General features: G+C 43.3%; 1 protein-coding gene across 1 annotated transcript in view; it reads right to left on the reverse strand.

Annotated features, from left to right (window-relative positions):
- MOCOS (molybdenum cofactor sulfurase) overlaps positions 1-20,406 on the reverse strand; it is a 1,002,829-nt gene that overhangs the window by 872,434 nt on the left and 109,989 nt on the right. The window contains exon 3 of the mRNA XM_073630796.1: positions 12,364-12,430. Within this exon, the coding sequence (XP_073486897.1) occupies positions 12,364-12,430 (67 nt within the window). The remainder of the gene's footprint in view (positions 1-12,363; positions 12,431-20,406) is intronic.

Raw genomic sequence — 20,406 nt, forward strand, 5'->3', positions numbered from 1 at the left:
ATGTGGACGTGGGGAAGAATGGCTGGATGTCCGATGGTGGAGTGATCACCCAGACGGAGTTCTACAGGCGTCTCCAGAATGGCAGCTTGGACTTGCCACCTCCAGAGGACAATGTTGAAGGTCTCCCATTTGTGTTCGTTGCTGATGAAGCATTTGCGCAGGGGAAGCACCTGATGCGGCCATTCCCGATGAGGACCCTCACCCCGGAACAGAGGGTTTTTAATTACCGGCTGGCCAGAGCCCGAAGAGTGGTGGAGAACACATTTGGAATCCTGGCCAGCCGGTTCCGATTATTTCTGACACCCATCCATATGGCGGAGTATAAACTGAACCATATAATACTTGCCTGCTGTGTTCTCCATAATTTTTTAAGAAAACATTCAGCCAACTATGCTGGCTCAGTTGGGCCTGAGGCCGGAATCCCTAATCCATCAACACTGACGGCGCTTGAAAGTGGACGTCCTGGCTTGCCCTCCCTGAATGCCCGTGATGTCCGGTTACGCTACCTGGAGTTCTTTGCGGGTAGGGGGGCTATCAATATGCCAGACAATCTGTGACACCTTTTTCAAATAAAAAACAACCAAAATAAATTCTTTGTGGACATTTACTGCTTGTGTTTGTTTTAGCTGACCCTGACAGAAATGTGTTGAGTGCAGAAAATATCGTGATTGGGTAACCTTATAAAAAACAGTGTTGGCTGGTACTTCCTAAATGCACATTTCACTACAAGTGCACTTGCAACTGCACTGAACCTGCACTTGTAGTGCAAAGTGTATTTGCCCTTAGGAAATAACACCCACTTTTGCATAAAACAGCAATTACGTCACCCCAAAAGTGTTGTAGTGTTGAGACAATAATCCACACATTCTTGAGTAAGGCACTTTTTTATACCTGCACAATCACATGTGCATTTCCCAAAGGTTTTTAAAACAAACCAACATGTTTGTTGTATAACAATGTTTGCAGTAGCATTATCAAAAATCGAAATATCCATTTCAGATAAAACAGGCCTGTGTAAAACCAACAAGAAAGCCAAAAAACTTGAACTTACAAAGTTCACATATGGTAAAACATGAAGGCTATATCAGACATCAGTATTTAGGAACTGGGTTTGATATAGCGTTCAGATGGGGGGAAATCACCCCTGGAAAAGCCAAATTTGGAAGATGCACACCAATTTACGAATGTCAACATGTGCTATCTGCCATCAGGGGGGATCAAGGGACGTGTTTTGGGAGAGCAAGCCCTTCCTCAACGCTACTTTATAATTGAGGAAGGGGTTGCACCCCCAAAACGCGTCCATTGATCTCCCGTGATGGCAGATAGCACATGTTGGCACACTGTGTGCATCCTCCAAATTTGGCTTTTCTAAACATTGAAAAAATTTTCGTACGATAAAACAGGTGATTTTGTGGGGTTTAAATTCGCCCCAAAACATCAATGATGTTATTATTTTTTTTAATAACATCACTGATTTGTTGCTGGATGTTTTGCAATTGGAGATTACACCCCATGATCTCCCCGATCAGTATCTGGGCACTTTCAGATGTAAAGCGTTCTGGATCACGATCACCTAAAAAGAGATAAAGAACAAAAAAAAAGGTCTCAAAAATCTGCCACCATCCATCTCTTTTACCTGAGCCTGTGGTCGCAGACACTCACCTGTTGTGGTGCCAATCTCCACCACGTCTTCTTCTTCCTCCTGCTCAGCTTCTTGGGTTGGTATTTCCCCTTCTTCCAGAGGGGGGGGTCTCTGGTCTCCTGGGATGAGGGGTGTCCGAGTCTTTTCTCCCCTATGTAAAACAAAAATGGTATAATTAGCACACAGGTATTTGATGGCAGAACTAGAAATAGGAAACATTGCTTGGAAGTGGGGTACAATTGTCTATTTTAGCCGAGTTCCAAGATGTATATTTTTTATTGCCCTTTGTCAAGCTGCAATACTTTACCTGTTTAGTACAAGCTTCACAGATGTAGCCCCCCCTATAGTATACACTGGAGCACCTGTGTGGCCCCCCCTAATAAAATGGTGTTCTTGTGTCCCACACTAGTGCTCCAGTGTCCAGATGTGAAAACAGCTGCTCAGTGTCCTCTCCTTACACACAATCTAGTTTGCATTTCATTCTAGTAACAAACCCATCTACACAAACAAATATTTGGCATCCAAGTAGGCCCCCAAAAATGTGTGAAAATGCATATGGCCTAAACAATGGTGTTCTAGAGGCCGAAAGAAAAATGTTTGATACGAACGAATAGTGGGCCCATGAACATTAAAGTTGACCTTTTTAAACGTTACAATTAATAAAAGCATATGGAGCAGAACGAACGTAATAAAGACAGAAAGAATAGGAACACAGCACAACTACTTACTTTTTTGCAGCACTCTCCGGATCTTTCGGTACTGCTCTGGCTCTCTCAACTTCAGGTCCGACCACCGCTTCCTGAGCTGATCTTTAGATCTTCGTACCCCGAAATTCCTCTCAAGACTCCTGACCACTTTCGCCATGATCTTGGCCTTTCGGATGCTGGGGTTGGGGTAAGGCCCATATTTTCCGTCATAGTCGGACTTCCTCATGATGTCGACCATCTCCAACATCTCCCCAAACGACATATTTGTGGCCTTAAAACGTCTCCTTCTGGATCGGGACGTGCCTGGATCCGGGCTTTCCTCCTCCTCCTCCTCTTTGCTAGAATTAGCACGCACCTGTGTAACTCCGCCATGTGCTCTTCACCCACTGTGCCGAACAAAAAGGGGCGGGAAATACACTAGAAAGAACGTCAGGGGCGGGCGGAGTTACACGCATGCGCAGTGTGTATAAAGCGTGCGTATTACGTACGATCTGTGAGCGGAGGAAGGAGGATTGGACGCGCCAATCGTAATAATGAAGGTAAGAGACAAACTTGTGCCTATACTGCTTCTAGATTGAGGCCTATATTGTAACAAGATTAGGAGAGTTTTGTCTGACATTAGGCTTTGTCTTGTGTTGTGTCTTGCAGTGAACATGGATATCTTAATGAAAGACAATGACTTCATGTCAGTATTCATAGAGATGCTAAGTGAGCTGCCCTGTCTGTGGGAGATTACCCACCCCCATTTCAAGAACCAAGCAAAGAGGAAGGCAGCACTGGAGCAATTGTGTGAAATTGTGAAGCAGGTGACCCCCACGGCAGACATCACCTATTTAAAGATATTAATTGGTTGCCTGAGGAGCACATATCTAAGGGAGCGCAAGAAAGTCCAGGATTCACAGAGACCCGGAGCAGCAGATGACATCTATGTCCCCAGGATGTTGTACTACGACAGGCTGCACTTTCTGGCAGGCCAGACTGAACCCAGGCCATCCCTCTCCAGTCTTCCTTCCACGCTTCCTTCCCCCCCGGCTGAGGCTTCTGACGCCCAACCTGGGCCTTCCAGGCCACATGTGGAGGAGCCCAGATTGAGCCAGGTATAGCATTCCTCTAAATATTTCTGCTTGTCCAATCAATGATGTTAACTAAATGTTTAGAGTTTGGCTGAGCAACCCTTGGTGTGATACGACACCTCATCCCAGTAGTTTGAGAATCAAATCAGAGGGGGAAGAAGTATAGGGATTATGGCGGTGCCAAGAGAAACAGGATACAGTACTTGAGAATAAAATCAATAAAATTGGACATGACAATCACATAGACAAGGTGTGCGGAAAATTCTAAAATCAATTCTGTAGCAAGAAATATTTCACATCACTTGGCCTGATGATTGTGATGGCCAGTTCAGTGAGTAGGTATTCAGATGCCCGACATGTTTCGCCAGTATTGGCTTCTTCAAGGACAGTTGTTTGATACCTAAAACGCTACAGAGTTTTCTATGAAAAGAAATAAAAGAATCAATGAATGTTATAGAACAATTGATACACTAAAGTACAGAAAGATATATCCATATGTTTGCGAGCTGTCCGGGCAGACTACCCCCTACCCACCACCCAAAGTGGCCCCTAAGAGCCCACCCACACCACAGGGTGCCAGAAATGCCCCAACCAGGCTGTCCAAAGATGGTAAAATACCTGCAATTCACCAGGGATGGATGCTACATGCCTCCGGAGCAAGGCCTCAAAAACAGAGATCACAGTGAATGGCTGCAGGGGACAATAAGAGGGACCTGACGGAGAATATGCCTAAAGAAATATATATACAAACAAATTATGTGCATATAGCGGGGCCCGAGGACCACACATCAATTTAAGGTGAGAAATTTAATATTGGACTAACATAGTCTCTAATTTACTTACAAGTAAGCTATTCAAATTGAGAGACAGGACACCGGAAAACAGCCATTATTAGGGGTGGTTCATCATAGGATGAAAGGTGTAGAAGGTGTCACTGGAAAATGGTAGAGAAAGGGAGGGGGGAAAAAAAAGGGAAGACATTTATATGCCAAGTAATGCTATCCAAAAATGCAGGTCTGAAGACGCTATTTGCGATTCAGCTGTAACCAATGACAAATCAAAGTATAAACGAGTTTACACTCACCAGTAGTATAATCAAGAGTGGAAAACTATGGCTGAAAGGAAAGACCTGCAGCCGATAGAAGCACCAATTGGAACAAGCTAAGAGGCAAAAAATATATTGTCAGCTTGATGTAAACGAGATCCAAAGGAGAGTGAGGGGGAACAGCCAATAAGGCAAAGAAATGCTTACCCGATCGTGTGGCAGTTAGTATGACTGTGTCCTGTGATTCCCTGGCGTGTCTAGTGGCCTGGGATGCCGGCGCTCTTATGTCCCCCTCACACGAGCGGCGTCTGACGTCACCGCGCATGTGAGCGGACAAAAAGAGCCACTGCGCATGCGCCACCCGCAACTCCATCCAGTCCTACAAGGTCCAGAAGGCACAGCGGTGGTGTCCATGGTGATGTGTAAATACATCACAGACACTGCGCAGTATACAAACGCCGCGGTTGGCGGCGCGATACCTGGGAGGTGGAAGTTAGTCCAATGTGCAGTGGCAGAGGTGGGCAAAGGACGAACCAATGCCCTTGGGTGTCCATACAGCTAGAGTGTTTCTCATGTAAAGGGGCTAGTAACACCAGAGACAGCACCAAAAGCCTTCCTGGAATGCAGAGACCCGTGGACAGTAGGCCGCAACGGGTGACAGTCTAAAAGGGGGGGGAAAGGCAACAAAGGGTGCAAGGTGTGACTGAGACACAATGGGAGGCGGGGATGGGTGGGAACAAACCAGGGATGAATAGGCTCAAAGACAACAACAAAAGGGGCGCCTGCACACAAGGCATGGAAAAAATTGGACAGAAAAGAAGAAAAAAAGTGGGGAGAGCATAGTCCCTGGCATGTGCCCACACAAGTCACCCCGACAGCTCGCAAATTGATACATGCGTCAATAACAAAGTATATTCATCAGCGCAAAAAACAGTTATTGGCATGACAAGATGAAATGATATTTACACAATTGAAGACACTAAGAGCATCATAATGGTGCTTGATAAGTCTATCTATTTCTGTTCAATTGATAATTTGGAAAAATAATCTATAAATAGAAAAGGGGAGGGAAAAAAGGGGGTGCCGTAACTTGATCCATCAGGACCGATCTCTAAAGTGGGAAGGAGCTATTTAGGGAGGAATGTAAAAAATTAATACAAAAGGAGATAGTAGAGACAAATAGGAACTAGTCATAATTCTAAGGTGGGCTGTGTCAATCCCTAGGAAAAGAGGAGGTGGGGGGGGAGAGGGAGGAGGGAAAAAAGGGAAAGGGGAAGGAAAGGGGAACGGGATGGGGGTAAAAAAAGGGGGGGGGTTTGGTAGGAAGGGGGGGGGAATAAGAGAAGGGGGGGGGGGGAGGGGGGGAGGGGGGGGATAAAGGGGGAGAGAAACAGCCAACCTACAAAAACGGCTTGAAACTGATGCTTTCATTAAGCCCTGGATGTCTAGTGGCATCCAAGGTATGTATCCACTTGGTTTCCAATTGGAGTAGTTTTTGGTCAATATCTCCACCCCTAACATGTATAGGGATATGTTCCAATGCTGTAAATCCCACAACATGGGGATTAAAGTCATGGTGTACTGCTATATGTCGATTGATAGATGTAGAAATCTTACCTTTATATAAAGGTTTGATGTGATCGCGGATCCTGACACAGAACTGACGTTTAGTTTTGCCGACATAGTAACTGCCACATATACAAGCAAGATAGACTATGCCGGTAGTTTGGCATGTGACTTTATGTTTGATTTTGTATCTTTGGCAATTTGGAAGCGGTTTTTCACGCACATCATAAATGAACTCACACATGTCACAGTGGCCACATGAAAATGTGCCAACCACTGATGAAGAAAATTCTGGTTTGGGTGCATGGTGGCTCACTATGACTTTATCCCATAGCGAAGGGGAACGATGGTAGGTAATTTGAGGTTGGGATTGAATATATTTTTTTATGGTGTTATCTGCTGTAAGAAGGGGCCAGTATTTTTTGAGAATATTCCTGACCTCATTATGATGTTGGGAAAATTGGGTAATAAGTCGGACCGGCTGAGAGGCGTCCTTCTTTTTGATGGTGTGCAACAGTTTTTTCCGATCTAATTTTTTTACTTTGTTGAAAGCCTGTTTTAACAATTTTTGGCTGTATCCTCTTCTTTGTAATCTTTCGTAAAGGTCATGTGCGGCCGCGAAGAAGTCCTTCTCGTCCGTACAGTTGCGTTTAATCCGTAAATATTGACTATAGGGGATACTATTTAGCAATGGTTTAGGATGAGCGCTGTTAGCGTGCAAAATAGTGTTCCCTGACGTTTCCTTACGATACAGGGATGAAGAAATGTTTCCATTGGAGTCCACTCGTATTTCCAGATCAAGGAAAGTAATCCTTCTCTGGCTACACTCCATTGTGAACTTGAGATTATATGAATTGACCGCCAATATATCTATAAATCTCGTAAGATGTTCTCGAGTATCAGACCAAAAAAAGATGATATCGTCAATACCCCCCCCTTTTTTACCCCCATCCCGTTCCCCTTTCCTTCCCCTTTCCCTTTTTTCCCTCCTCCCCCTCTTCCCCCCCCTCCTCTTTTCCTAGGGATTGACACAGCCCACCTTAGAATTATGACTAGTTACTATTTGTCTCTACTATCTCCTTTTGTAATAATTTTTTACATTCCTCCCTAAATAGCTCCTTCCCACTTTAGAGATCGGTCCTGATGGATCAAGTTACGGCACCCCCTTCCCCCCCCCCTTTCTATTTATAGATTATTTTTCCAAATTATCAATTGAACAGAAATAGATAGACTTATCAAGCACCATTATGATGCTCTTAGTGTCTTCAATTGTGTATATATCATTTCATCTTGTCATGCCAATAACTGTTTTTTGCGCTGATGAATATACTTTGTTATTGACGCATGTATCAATTTGCGAGCTGTCGGGGTGACTTGTGTGGGCACATGCCAGGGACTATGCTCTCCCCACTTTTTTTCTTCTTTTCTGTCCAATTTTTTCCATGCCTTGTGTGCAGGCGCCCCTTTTGTTGTTGTCTTTGAGCCTATTCATCCCTGGTTTGTTCCCACCCATCCCCGCCTCCCATTGTGTCTCAGTCACACCTTGCACCCTTTGTTGCCTCCCCCCCCCCTTTTAGACTGTCACCCGTTGCGGCCTACTGTCCACGGGTCTCTGCATTCCAGGATGGCTTTTGGTGCTGTCTCTGGTGTTACTAGCCCCTTTACATGAGAAACACTCTAGCTGTATGGACACCCAAGGGCATTGGTTCGTCCTTTGCCCACCTCTGCCACTGCACATTGGACTAACTTCCACCTCCCAGGTATCGCGCCGCCAACCGCGGCGTTTGTATACTGCGCAGTGTCTGTGATGTATTTACACATCACCATGGACACCACCGCTGTGCCTTCTGGACCTTGTAGGACTGGATGGAGTTGCGGGTGGCGCATGCGCAGTGGCTCTTTTTGGTGACGTCAGACGCCGCTCGTGTGAGGGGGACATAAGTGCGCCGGCATCCCAGGCCACTAGACACGCCAGGGAATCACGGGACACGGTCATACTAACTGCCACACGATCGGGTAAGCATTTCTTTGCCTTATTGGCTGTTCCCCCTCACTCTCCTTTGGATCTCGTTTACATCAAGCTGACAATATATTTTTTGCCTCTTAGCTTGTTCCAATTGGTGCTTTTATCGGCTGCAGGTCTTTCCTTTCAGCCATAGTTTTCCACTCTTGATTATACTACTGGTGAGTGTAAACTCGTTTATACTTTGATTTGTCATTGGTTACAGCTGAATCGCAAATAGCGTCTTCAGACCTGCATTTTTGGATAGCATTACTTGGCATATAAAGGTCTTCCCTTTTTTTTCCCCCTTCCCTTTCTCTACCATTTTCCAGTGACACCTTCTACACCTTTCATCCTATGATGAACCACCCCTAATAATGGCTGTTTTCCGGTGTCCTGTCTCTCAATTTGAATAGCTTACTTGTAAGTAAATTAGAGACTATGTTAGTCCAATAATAAATTTCTCACCTTAAATTGATGTGTGGTCCTCGGGCCCCGCTATATGTACATAATTTGTTTGTATATATATTTCTTTAGGCATATTCTCCGTCAGGTCCCTCTTATTGTCCCCTGCAGCCATTCACTGTGATCTCTGTTTTTGAGGCCTTGCTCCGGAGGCATGTAGCATCCATCCCTGGTGAATTGCAGGTATTTTACCATCTTTGGACAGCCTGGTTGGGGCATTTCTGGCACCCTGTGGTGTGGGTGGGCTCTTAGGGCCCACTTTGGGTGGTGGGTAGGGGGTAGTCTGCCCGGACAGCTCGCAAACATATGGATATATCTTTCTGTACTTTAGTGTATCAATTGTTCTATAACATTCATTGATTCTTTTATTTCTTTTCATAGAAAACTCTGTAGCGTTTTAGGTATCAAACAACTGTCCTTGAAGAAGCCAATACTGGCGAAACATGTCGGGCATCTGAATACCTACTCACTGAACTGGCCGTCACAATCATCAGGCCAAGTGATGTGAAATATTTCTTGCTACAGAATTGATTTTAGAATTTTCCACACACCTTGTCTATGTGATTGTCATGTCCAATTTTATTGATTTTTGTTAAATAAATACAATTTTTTATTCTCAAGTACTGTATCCTGTTTCTCTTGGCACCGCCATAATCCCTATACTTCTTCCCCCTCTGATTTGATTCGTTAACTAGATGTTAGTTGGGAGTACTAATTTAGGATTGTGATTGATGATGCAAAAACTAAAACTATGTCCCTTTTTCATACACAGGGAAGTCTCAGCCAGGAGGTGGCTGGGCCGAGCCGGCTGGCTGATATCAAGGTCCCTCCACCCCCCCTGAAAAGAGAAAGTGGCAGTAGGAGGAGTACCCTAGAGGAGGCTGCTATAGCATTCTTTTGGAGGGCTACAGAGGTCCTGGGAGCACCCCACACCATGGAGGAGAACATTGCTGCCTTCATAGCCTATAAAATGCAGAGGATGGTGGAGGGCCAAAAAGTCTTGTGTGAGGCCCTCATATCGGAGGCTCTGTAGAAAGGTATGAGGGGCCAAATTACACCTCACACACATCTTTGGGATGGTCCTCCTCCTCCTCCTGCAGGTCCTCCTCCTGCTCCTCCCTCTCCTCCAGGTCCCCCCAGTCCTCCTCCAGGTCCCCCCAGTCCTCCTCCTCCTCCAGGTCCTACTCCTCCTCCTGCCACATCTCCAACTGCACAGCCACAGCCCGGAATGAAGCGTGGAAGGAAGACCAGACAGTGATTGCCCTGGGTTCAGTCTGGTCGGCCAAAAGATGCAGCCTCTTGTGGTACCACAGCCTGGGGACACACATGTCATCTGCTGCTTTCCAGATCTCTGCGAATCCCGGACCAGACTGCACTCCCTTACATATGGACTCCTCAGGCCACCAATTTTGATGTTGAAGAATTGATGTCTGCCGTGGGGGTCCCAGGCTTCACTAATTTCTCCTGTTGATCCAGTGTTGCCTTCCTCTTTGTTTGGTTCTGAGCCCTTAATAAAGGATTTTTGTTTTGAATTATACTCTCCTATGTGTTTTACTTCAAAAAGGACAGTTTGTTTGTGAGGATTCAGGTACATTTCAAATATACAATGTGAAATGAACAAGGGACACCAACACCAAACAATCTCCTTGAGATTAAATAATAAAAGATATCAATGGTGTTGGGGTAACTTGACACACAAAACACACCCAAAAATATTCTGGAGTAAAAATAAAAATAACATTGAACAAAGATCAGCCTTGAAAAAAATCCAAACATTAAAGAAAAAAAAAGGCTTAAAATCCAAAATTAAAAAAAATTAAAAAATATAAAACTGTCAGATGTGACAACTAATAACAATATATTCAGGGAATCCCACTAAAAAAACAAAATAAAAGTTTGTGAGAAGTCTGTGTGAATATGAGCAGCAAAACGACTTAATTCTTGTCACATTATAAAGAAGAAGAGAGTGCGCTGTATTAAACCATTTTTAACATTGCAGCGTGACGAAAGTGCTGTATCCATTGCGAACGCTAAGTTTACCAGAAGGAGCTGTCCCGTGTCGGAATTTCTTCTGAGCATGCGTGGCACTTTGTGCGTCGGAACAGGCCACACACGGTCCGAATTGACGCGATCGGATTTTGTTGTCGGAAAATTTTATCTCCTGCTGTCCAACTTTGTGTGTCGGAAAATCCGATGGAAAATGTCCGATGGCGCCCACACACGGTCGGAATTTCCGACAACACACTCCTATCGGACATTGTCCATCGGAAAATCCGACCGTGTGTACGGGGCATAACAAGTTATAACCAGGAACTGATAGAAGACACAAGACTCCTATATACTGCTGATGAGAAAAGGTATTTAGCCATTTCTATTCACCAAAAGATTGCATTTCCATGTTTTGTGCACTGTGGGAGACCAGATATAGTGAATGCAGGGTAATGAGTTTAATAACACTTTAAGTTTGTTTGTTTTTCCATTTTCGGAAAGATACTAAGCTTAAAAAAAATCAGTTTCCATAATTGCTAAACGGTGTGGGACAAATGTTGCCATTTACACAGGTGTGAACATTTCTTTAGATCAGCAATTCCTGCCATCTTTGCCTAAAAACTCTCAGAGTACCAAATTATGTAACCTACAATGGCATTTTAAAACTGTGGAAGAATGTACATCTGCTTTTGGATGCTATTTCTCTGCAATGAATCTGCAAATGTATATCTTGGCAAATGAGCCACCAAGCTTCATTCATTCAAGACACACAGGTTTGAACAATAAAAAGAGGTTAGGTACAATTGAATCTGTGTCTATTTCTATGTTACACTTTGTTGTGAAGTATTATGTAATTCGCTTAAATAATTAAACTCTTATTTTAAAAATATGTATGTCTAATTGCACAGTCATTTTTCAATTTGTATTCAGAAACAACCGAGAAACAAAGCCAAAAATGTACGGTCTTCTTAAAGACTAAAAACAAATGATTATTCCAGCTATAGGTGCATAATAGTAGCTGAACCCCCCCGACTAGGACTTTGCACCAGAGATTTTAAGATCTTCCCAATAGATTTCGTAGCTCTGGCCCATTTTGCTATAAGGAGAGCCAAGACTTTGATATTTCCTGTAGTGGTTAATCAAAAAAATAAAAATAAAAAGCACAAGTGAAATTGTAAGATCAAGGAAACTGGCAGAGCCTTGGTACAAAGATGAGCAAATACCGGTATTGTGTTAACAATACCATGGGTTAGTCAACCTGCAAACATCTACTCAAAACCAAATAAGTTATCACTTTTAGATAAACTGTCCCTTTAGTAGTCCTCACCATGAGTTACCTGAACTACTTTTCCTAAATGATGTTTTTTCTTTTCCACATGACAGTTAAAAATGAACCCTCTTGATATTCTTTTTAAAGGTTATGAAAAATGTGTTGTGTAACTGCAAGCTACTGTAATATTGCAGTAAAGAAATGCAGCCAAACCACAAAATACGGTTTTTATACTGTTTATACTAATTACAGTTCTAGCCATATTGGACATTTTCAGAGTAGATCTGAGACCCCAAAATGTTCTCTTTTACAAAAGGTTTTATTAATGTTTGTAATTTGGTAGTTACAAGGCAGAATATTCGTGTACAAAACAAGAAAGGCGACTTTAACGCCTCGCAATATTTAGAACTATAAAAAGGAAAACTTTGGTCAAGAAAATTAAGATTCATGCCATAGAACAGGAATTTAAGTTACAGGAGCACCCGACCCCACAGCTAGGTGCACATAGACAGAAACCATGGAATGTTGAGCTGAGGGCAAAAGAAAGAAAAAAATACATGCATCGTACCCATCCAGACCAAAAGTTTTCTCTAAACGATCTTACCTGTAACGAACATGTTCAATTGTATCATGGGTAAGTCTACTGCTTAAATTGTTGCTATGAGGATTGCCTTGAAAAAGAGAAAAATAAAAATCAGTAGAAGAAAAGGTATATAAATGCATTATACATTTAAAAATGTTGCAACTGTAGGTGGCAAAAATAATTTTTACTCTTACAGTGTTCACCCAATAGTGTTAAATAGAGATGGGCCGAACCCCCCCACCCCCCGTTTGGTTTGCAGCATAACTCCGGAACAGGGGAAAAGTTCTGCCCTGAACAGCGAACTCCATTGAAGTCTATGGGAGCCGAACATGAAAAATCAAAAGTGCCCATTTTCAAGGCTTATATGCAAGTAATTGGCCATAAAAGGGATATGGGGGTCCGGGGTACTGCCCTGGGGGAGATGTATCAATGCAAAAACATTTTTTAAAAGCAATAGTTTTTTCAGGAGCAGTGATTTTAATTATGCTTAAAGTGCAACAATAAAAATTAAAAAAATCCTTAAAATTTAGTGCCTGGGGGGTCCCCTTAGTTGGCCTGTAAAGTGGTGCATCTGTAGCATGTACAGAACACGCTGCTAAAAATCACATGTAAATTGACTCGCAGTTGCAATTGCCGGCGTCTGGCTATTTAAAAAAATTAAATAAAGTACAAAACAGCGTGGGGGTCTGGTATGAATTTTAAGGAGAACCTCACATAATTTTTTTTTTTAAACGGTGTGGGGACCCTCATCATCCATACCAGACCCTCATCCGAGCACGCAACCTGGCAGGTCAGGAAAGGGGGGGTGAGCGAGTGCCCCCCCCTCCTGAACCATACCAGGCCACATGTCCTCAACATAGAGCTGGGCGATTTTCTCAATCTGTTTGAAGTTGGAAGAGGATCTTCTGGTGGTGCAGTATGAACAGGTTTAAAAGGTTTACTGGTAGATTTATGCCTAAGTACGTAAAGGCTTTTTTGTTACCAGTCCAAGAGAAAGTTTATTTTACAAGTGATGTGTGAGTCCTGGGAGAGTGTAAGATTGCACAGGATTAGGAGTATCTAATTTAACAAATTGAAAAAAAGCTGGATCTTGTCAAATGCTTTTACAAGGGTGGGAAGGGATATAAGGGGTTTGATGAGAAAGAATAGGAGATTGTCAGCAAAAGCTGCAATCTTGTTCTCTTCAGTAGTAGTAGCAAATCTGTGTACACCTCCTACTTTTTTTTGTAGGAAGGACTCTAAAGATAAGATAAACATTAAGGAGACTGGGAGCATCTTTGTTTTGTGCCATTAGTTATGCAGAAAGGATGTGACAGGCAGCCTATAATGAGGGTTGTATAACATGAGAGTTCAGGTCATCATTTTGTCCCATAGTTCTAAATGGCATAGGGCAGTAGTGTCATGCGATCCCAGTAAACACCTTTTCTGCATTTGTTTAGAGATGTTAAAGTGGATGTAAACCCGATTCATGAAATTTGAGCTGGTCACATATATCTGCAGTGTTTTGTTATCGCTCTTCGAAGCAAGTCCCATAGCTTTCTCCTGCTCCATTCTTCTGTTATCAGCCGAATAAATCCTGACAAGTTCTCTGTCACATATGATGAAAGCAGCCGGAGTTTTGTGCTAGGGAGGATGCTATAAATAGATTAGCAGAGTGCTGAACGATTCAAGGGAAGAGCTGAAAGTCTCTACCTATGAGGAGAGGGGGTGTGTGCCTTTCCTCCAATCAGCTGCCTTGGCTTTATGCATAGACTTTACTGCAGTGCTGACCAGGAAGAGAAAATCTCCTAACCCGATTTGCACTTTCTAAGGTATAAATAAAGCTGAAGATAGCAGATATACATGTAAAATGTATGATGGGAGATTTGTTTTTTATTCCTGTGTATCATCTGAGGCTGTTCACTTGACTGGGTATATATGTGAGGGTTTACATCTACTTTAGGTTCCAGTGGTTTTGGCCCACTGATGAAGAGTAATGGCTTTGATAGTGTTGTCCTGAGGCTCTTTCCCAGGGAAAAATCCTGTTTGGTATGGATAAATAATCTGCAGGATGGATAGCAGTAGGTGATTTGCCAGTAATGTTGTGTGAAGCTTTACATCAACATTCAGCAGGAAGAAAGGTCAGAAATGTATGCAGTAACCAGGCTCCTTGCTATCTTTAAGAATGACAGTGGGGTGATGAAGGTATCGAGAGTTCTTTTAAGCCAAATGCAATGAAATGGGGAATGAGGATCTGGGAGAGGCTCTATAGTGGTGTGGTGTTAGTCCAATGGGGCCTGGATTTTACCTGGTTTGAGTTGGGAAACCACTTTTGGATATAGGCTGGTGGAATCTTGAGAGTCAAGAGTTTCTGTTTCTGTGCTTACAGAAAAGAATGTTCCACAAGGCAAAGGCTCATTTAGTTTTCCATGAATGAGATGCAGGATTTCCTGTCGCAGTCCAATCAGTTCTTATGGATAACAGTCATTAGTGATTGTGTAGGTTTTTAAGAGATCCAATGTGAAGAGCATGAGCAATAATTTGTTTCTGTGCAGCAGTCTTCAGTTGTGCTTGAGGTTTAATTGGAGTTGCTATGTTTCCATACTTTGGTGTGGTGGTGCAGATAAGATTTTCAGGGTCAGGTATAAAAGGATAGTAGGTTTAAGTAGGTTTAATAGTGGCATTACCAAGTTTGGAAGGATCACACTGGATCAGAAAGAAAAATGGCTAATCTGGGGTATCTGGTATGAGGATTAGAGTAGAATGTGTAGTGTTTAGTTTCAGGGTGGAGGAAGTGATCTGTGTCAGGAAGAAACAGGAAGAAGATTTGCTTCTATATAGGCTTTATAGGCTGTGGTAGTCCCAAACAGAAGAATACAACACGTGTACTGATTACTTTCTTTGTTACCCAATGGAGGGTATCCTTGTTTTATGTGAGCAACTGAGAGGGTACCAGTGAACTCATTGAATTAGTGTACTTCCAGTCCTAACAATCATATACTTGAAGTCCCAGTGTCCCTTGGATAAATTCCGACTTGTCAAGCACTTATCTGGGAGTCCATGATTTGGATACTGAATGGATGCTGGACATGGATGGATATACATGTTGTTTTTTTGGATATATATCCATTTCTTGCAGTTCAGATTTTAGTAATAAGCATGCATGAAAGGGTATTTTATATCCTGTGTCCCTTTCTTATGTTTTTCCCTTCCTCGCCTGCATTTATTTATGCTTACATTTTTTGGGGTATATTTTTTAGCTCAGTTACGATTTTGTACAATTTTTTCTAATATTAGTCTGTTTTTAAAACATATCTTATATGTGGTTATTTTGTTGATTGTGAAATTTGTCTCTGGACCTTTTGGCGTGACGGTGTTGCACAGGGAGGCTTTTAAATAATTATCGCAAAAGGTGCAGCAGTGTAGCAGATTACCTGCATTCATGGCTGTGCCCAAAAGAAAGAGGAGTTTACAACAGGTCAGCTATGAGTAATGCCCCGTACACACGGTCGGACTTTGTTCGGACATTCCGACAACAAAATCCTAGGATTTTTTCCGACGGATGTTGGCTCAAACTTGTCTTGCATACACACGGTCACACAAAGTTGTCGGAAAATCCGATCGTTCTAAACGCGGTGACGTAAAACACGTACGTCGGAACTATAAACGGGGCAGTGGCCAATAGCTTTCATCTCTTTATTTATTCTGAGCATGCGTGGCACTTTGTCCGTCGGATTTGTGTACACACGATCGGAATTTCCGACAACGGATTTTGTTGTCGAAAAATTTTATCTCCTGCTCTCCAACTTTGTGTGTCGGAAAATCCGATGGAAAATGTCCGATGGAGCCCACACACGGTCGGAATTTCCGACAACACGCTCCGATTGGACATTTTCCATCGGAAAATCCGACCGTGTGTACGGGGCATAAGGCTTTGGCTTAAACACATTAGTATCTTATTGTTTTATAGATACTCAGGACTGATTGCTGTTATAAAAAATAGAAGATTGTACAGGATTATCTGCAGTCTCCAGATTTTGCACCAGTGTTTTTGCAACCATTTTAGTCACAAGCCAGACCACACTCCACAATTTATATTGTGTTTCTTCATTATGTTCAGGAATAAAAATACAGTTTACATGTTTCTTCAGGTTATTAGACAGATTAATGAAATTACCCAGTTCCGGACCAGCCGCCACAGTTATACTGCTGCAGATTGGCCCGGCTAGGCGAAGCGTCATAGCTATACATTGCATGTGCGCGCATGCCCCCTAGGCGACCTCAACGATAGGTTTCGCTTCAGAACCGATCACTCTCCAGGCCCAGGCCAATGGTTTCTGTCCTGGACCTGGTGATCGGTCCTGGTGAATTAAATCCTTCCCCTGCATGTGTAAGTGTAAACACAGCAGGGGAAGTGATGTCATCTCTCCTCATGGAACTCTTTTCCATTCCAGAGAGAGGAGAGAAGACATCTGAGAGTAAGTGCATCAACACTATACTGACACCAGTTCACATAGCTACACTTGTCACCCCCCGATCACCCCCCCAGTTAACCCCTTCACAACCTGTCACTGTGTCACCCAGTGCAGTGTTCATATTTTTTTTGATCACTGTACTGGTGTTATTAGTGACAAAAATCAAATCCCCAATAAAGGTTTAACCCCTTGATCACCCCGTCACCAGTAATCACTGTATTAGTGTCACGGGTAACGCTGGTTAGCTAGTTTTCTTTTTATAGCATCAGGGTACCCGCCGTATATTACCTAAAAAAAGGTTTAACACCCGATCACCTGGCGGGTGATATCAGTTTTTAGTGTCAGACAGGGTCTGCGTCGCCCTAGGCAGCATCAGATTAGTGCCAGTAGCGCCAACACCCACGCACACACCATACACCTCCCTTAGTAGTATAGTGTCTGAACGGATCAATATCTGATCTGATCAGATCTATACTAGCGTCCTCAGCAGTTTAGGGTTCCCAAAAATGCAGTGTTAGCGGGATCAGCCCAGATACCTGCTAGCACCTAGCACCTTGTAAGTGACCGATCACTATCACTTACAAACACTAAACACTAAACACATAACTGCAGCATTCGCAGAGTCAGGTCTGATCCCTGCGAACGATAACAGTTTTTTTGTAGTGTTTGGAGCAGTCACTGACAGTCAGGATCTCTTTTTCCTGTGAGTCTCACTACTGTACCAGTAAATTTAGAGACCAAAATGTTAAATTGAAGGTACAGTAGTGAAGAGGCCTACACGTTTCTGAGCATGACAGATAGTGAAGAGGAAGTCACCCACCTGTCAGATTCAGGCTCAGAATACGAACCGATAGACAGCAGCGGCACCCTGACAGATAGCTCTCATGACGGAGTAGTGATCCCTGCCAAGGTCAGGCGTACCCGACCCTGTTCTTCTGCTGTCGTTGAGGTACAAGAACCGCAGGGCTCTCTTATGGAGCAGGGAGCCAGTACTAGTGCCGCTCATCCTTCTGGTGAACTGGCAAGCACCAGCGGCTTAGTACATCCTGGTCGTACATCCAGCACTGCAGTAACACTTGGTGATGTGGCGAGTCCCATAAGTGCAGTTCAAGCTGGTGAGGTGGCTAGCATGAGTAGTGTTCCGCAGCCACCAAGAAGAAGACAAACACAGGCCCGTCGAGCCCATAGTGCCCTCCCTGCTGTATTTACCAATCCTAATTGGGAGCCCACCACTTCTGCAGCACCCGTACTTCCCCCATTCACTGGCCAACCCGGAATTCAGGTGGAAACAATTGATTTTACGTCACTTCATTTTTATTTGCTGTTTTTCACGGAAGATCTCTGTATATCTATTGTGGACCAGAGCAATTTGTATGCTGGTCAATTACTCGCCACTAATCCCCAGTTGACCCTTGCCAGAGATTGGATACTTATTACGGTCTCCAAATTTAAGACCTTCCTGGGCCTATCCCTCCTCATGGGCATAACTAAAAAAAGTGAGTTGCGGTCATATTGGTCCACTGACCCAATTCACCATATGCCCGTGTTCTCTGCCTCCATGACCAGGACCAGGACAATACGAGCAGATCTTGCAGTTCATGCACTTCAATGATAACGAACTCTGTCATCCTCGGGGTGACCCTGGAATTGATCGGCTCTACAAAATTCGGCCCCTCGTAAACCACTTCAGCCAACAGTTTGCAGCTTTGTTTACTCCCAATCAAGTTGCCTGCGTTGATGAGTCCCTGATTATGTTTTCTGGTCACTTGTCTATCAAACAGTATCTTCCCAGCAAGCGTGCCAAATATGGGGTCAAGATGTATAAGCTCTATGACAGGGAAACAGGCTATACATATAGTTTTTTGGTTTACGAGGAAAAATATAGTCAAGTAGAGCCGGAGAACTGCCCAGACTACATAGGGAGCACTGGTAAGATTGCATGGGACTTGGTGTCACCCTTATTTGGAAAGGGGTACCACTTGTACGTGGACAATTATTACACGAGTGTGTCACTTTTTAGTCACTTTTTTGATTATGGAATTGGCCCATGTGGCACCGTGAGATCTAATCGCTGGGGCTTCCCCCAATGGCTTGTAGAATCCCAACTTAGACGGGGGGAGAGAGCCTGCTTGAAGTGTAATCATTTGTTAGCAGTGAAGTGGAGGGATTCACGGAATGTTTTCGTTCTGTCCTCCCTTCATGCAGATACGACAGTTCAAATTCCTACGGCGACTGGTGTTGTGGAGAAACCCCTCTGTGTCCACGAATACAACCTTAACATGGGAGGGGTGGACCTCAACGACCAGTTGTTAGCACCATACCTAAGTACCCACAAGGCCAGATGCTGGTACAAAAAAGTGTCTGTATACTTATTTCAATTGGCTCTGCTGAACGCTTTTGTGCTATACAAAGCTTCAGGACGAACTGGATCCTTCCTAAAATTTCAGGAAGAGATTGTCTCAGCCCTTCTGTTTCCAGACGGTGCTATGGCCCAACTTCCCAACACAAATGCAGTAAGTCGGCTGCATGAGAGGCATTTTCCGTATGTCCTCCTTGGTACCTACCCAACAAACTCCCCAAAGAAGATGTCCTGTCTGCAGAAAAAGCGGATTTAGGCGTGACACATGCTTTTATTGTCCCTCCTGTCCTGACCAACCTGGTCTCTGTATTGGTGACTGTTTCAAACGTTACCACACACTAGTGGAGTATTAGCGTAGGGTACAGCACTACACAGTCCTAGGGCACACTAACACAGGGTCTCGAAAGATGAGATGGCCATCACATTTTGAGAGACCCTAATCTGGAACGTTCACAGTTTACAGTTTTTATAAAAGTGATAAAAAAAAAAACAACACACACAGAAACACAAAAAAAAAAAATAAAAAAGCCAAAAATAGTTGTGGTTTTATTTTTCTTCTCTCTCTCTACTGTTCTCTCTCTTATGTTTGCTCTCTACTGTCCACTCACTATTGTTTTATATCTATTGTTCTCTCTCTGTTGTTACTGTAGTTTAGAACTGTAATGTTTTATTTTTACTATGTTTTATTGTATTTGCTTTGCAGGTATGGTATGTCTTACTGTTATACTGTAACGTTACTTTATTTTATTGGTAACCATCATTTGCTTAGCAGGTACGCCATTCAGCTGCAGCACGGGTTTTATTTATTCTGACAGCAACATCGTTTGCTCCCACGATACGTAAAACCGTGACTCCAGCGCTGTTGGAGGTGATTTCACCACCACAGTTAAAAAAAAAAGAGCATATATGCCAAAGCATGGGGGCAGGGGTGGAGGAGTGATTTGGTCCTAACATTAGGGGCGGATTGCCCCCATGCTTCGGCATATATTTTTTTAGGCACAGATTGCTTTAAAAAATGTTTTACTTTTACTATGTTTTATTGTATTAGCTTTGCAGGTATGGTATGTCTTACTGTTATACTATAATGTTACTTTGTTTTATTGTTAACAATCATTTGCTTAGCAGGTTGCTATTCAGCTGCAGCACTGATTTTTTTTATCTTGACAGCAACAGCGTTTGCTCCCACAATGCGTAAATCAGTGACTCCAGCACTGTAGGAGGTGATTTCACCACCACAGTTTAAAAAAAATG

The sequence above is a fragment of the Aquarana catesbeiana genome, linkage group LG05, assembly GCF_042186555.1.
Source record: "Aquarana catesbeiana isolate 2022-GZ linkage group LG05, ASM4218655v1, whole genome shotgun sequence".
In the NCBI taxonomy this organism is placed as follows: Eukaryota; Metazoa; Chordata; class Amphibia; order Anura; family Ranidae; genus Aquarana; species Aquarana catesbeiana.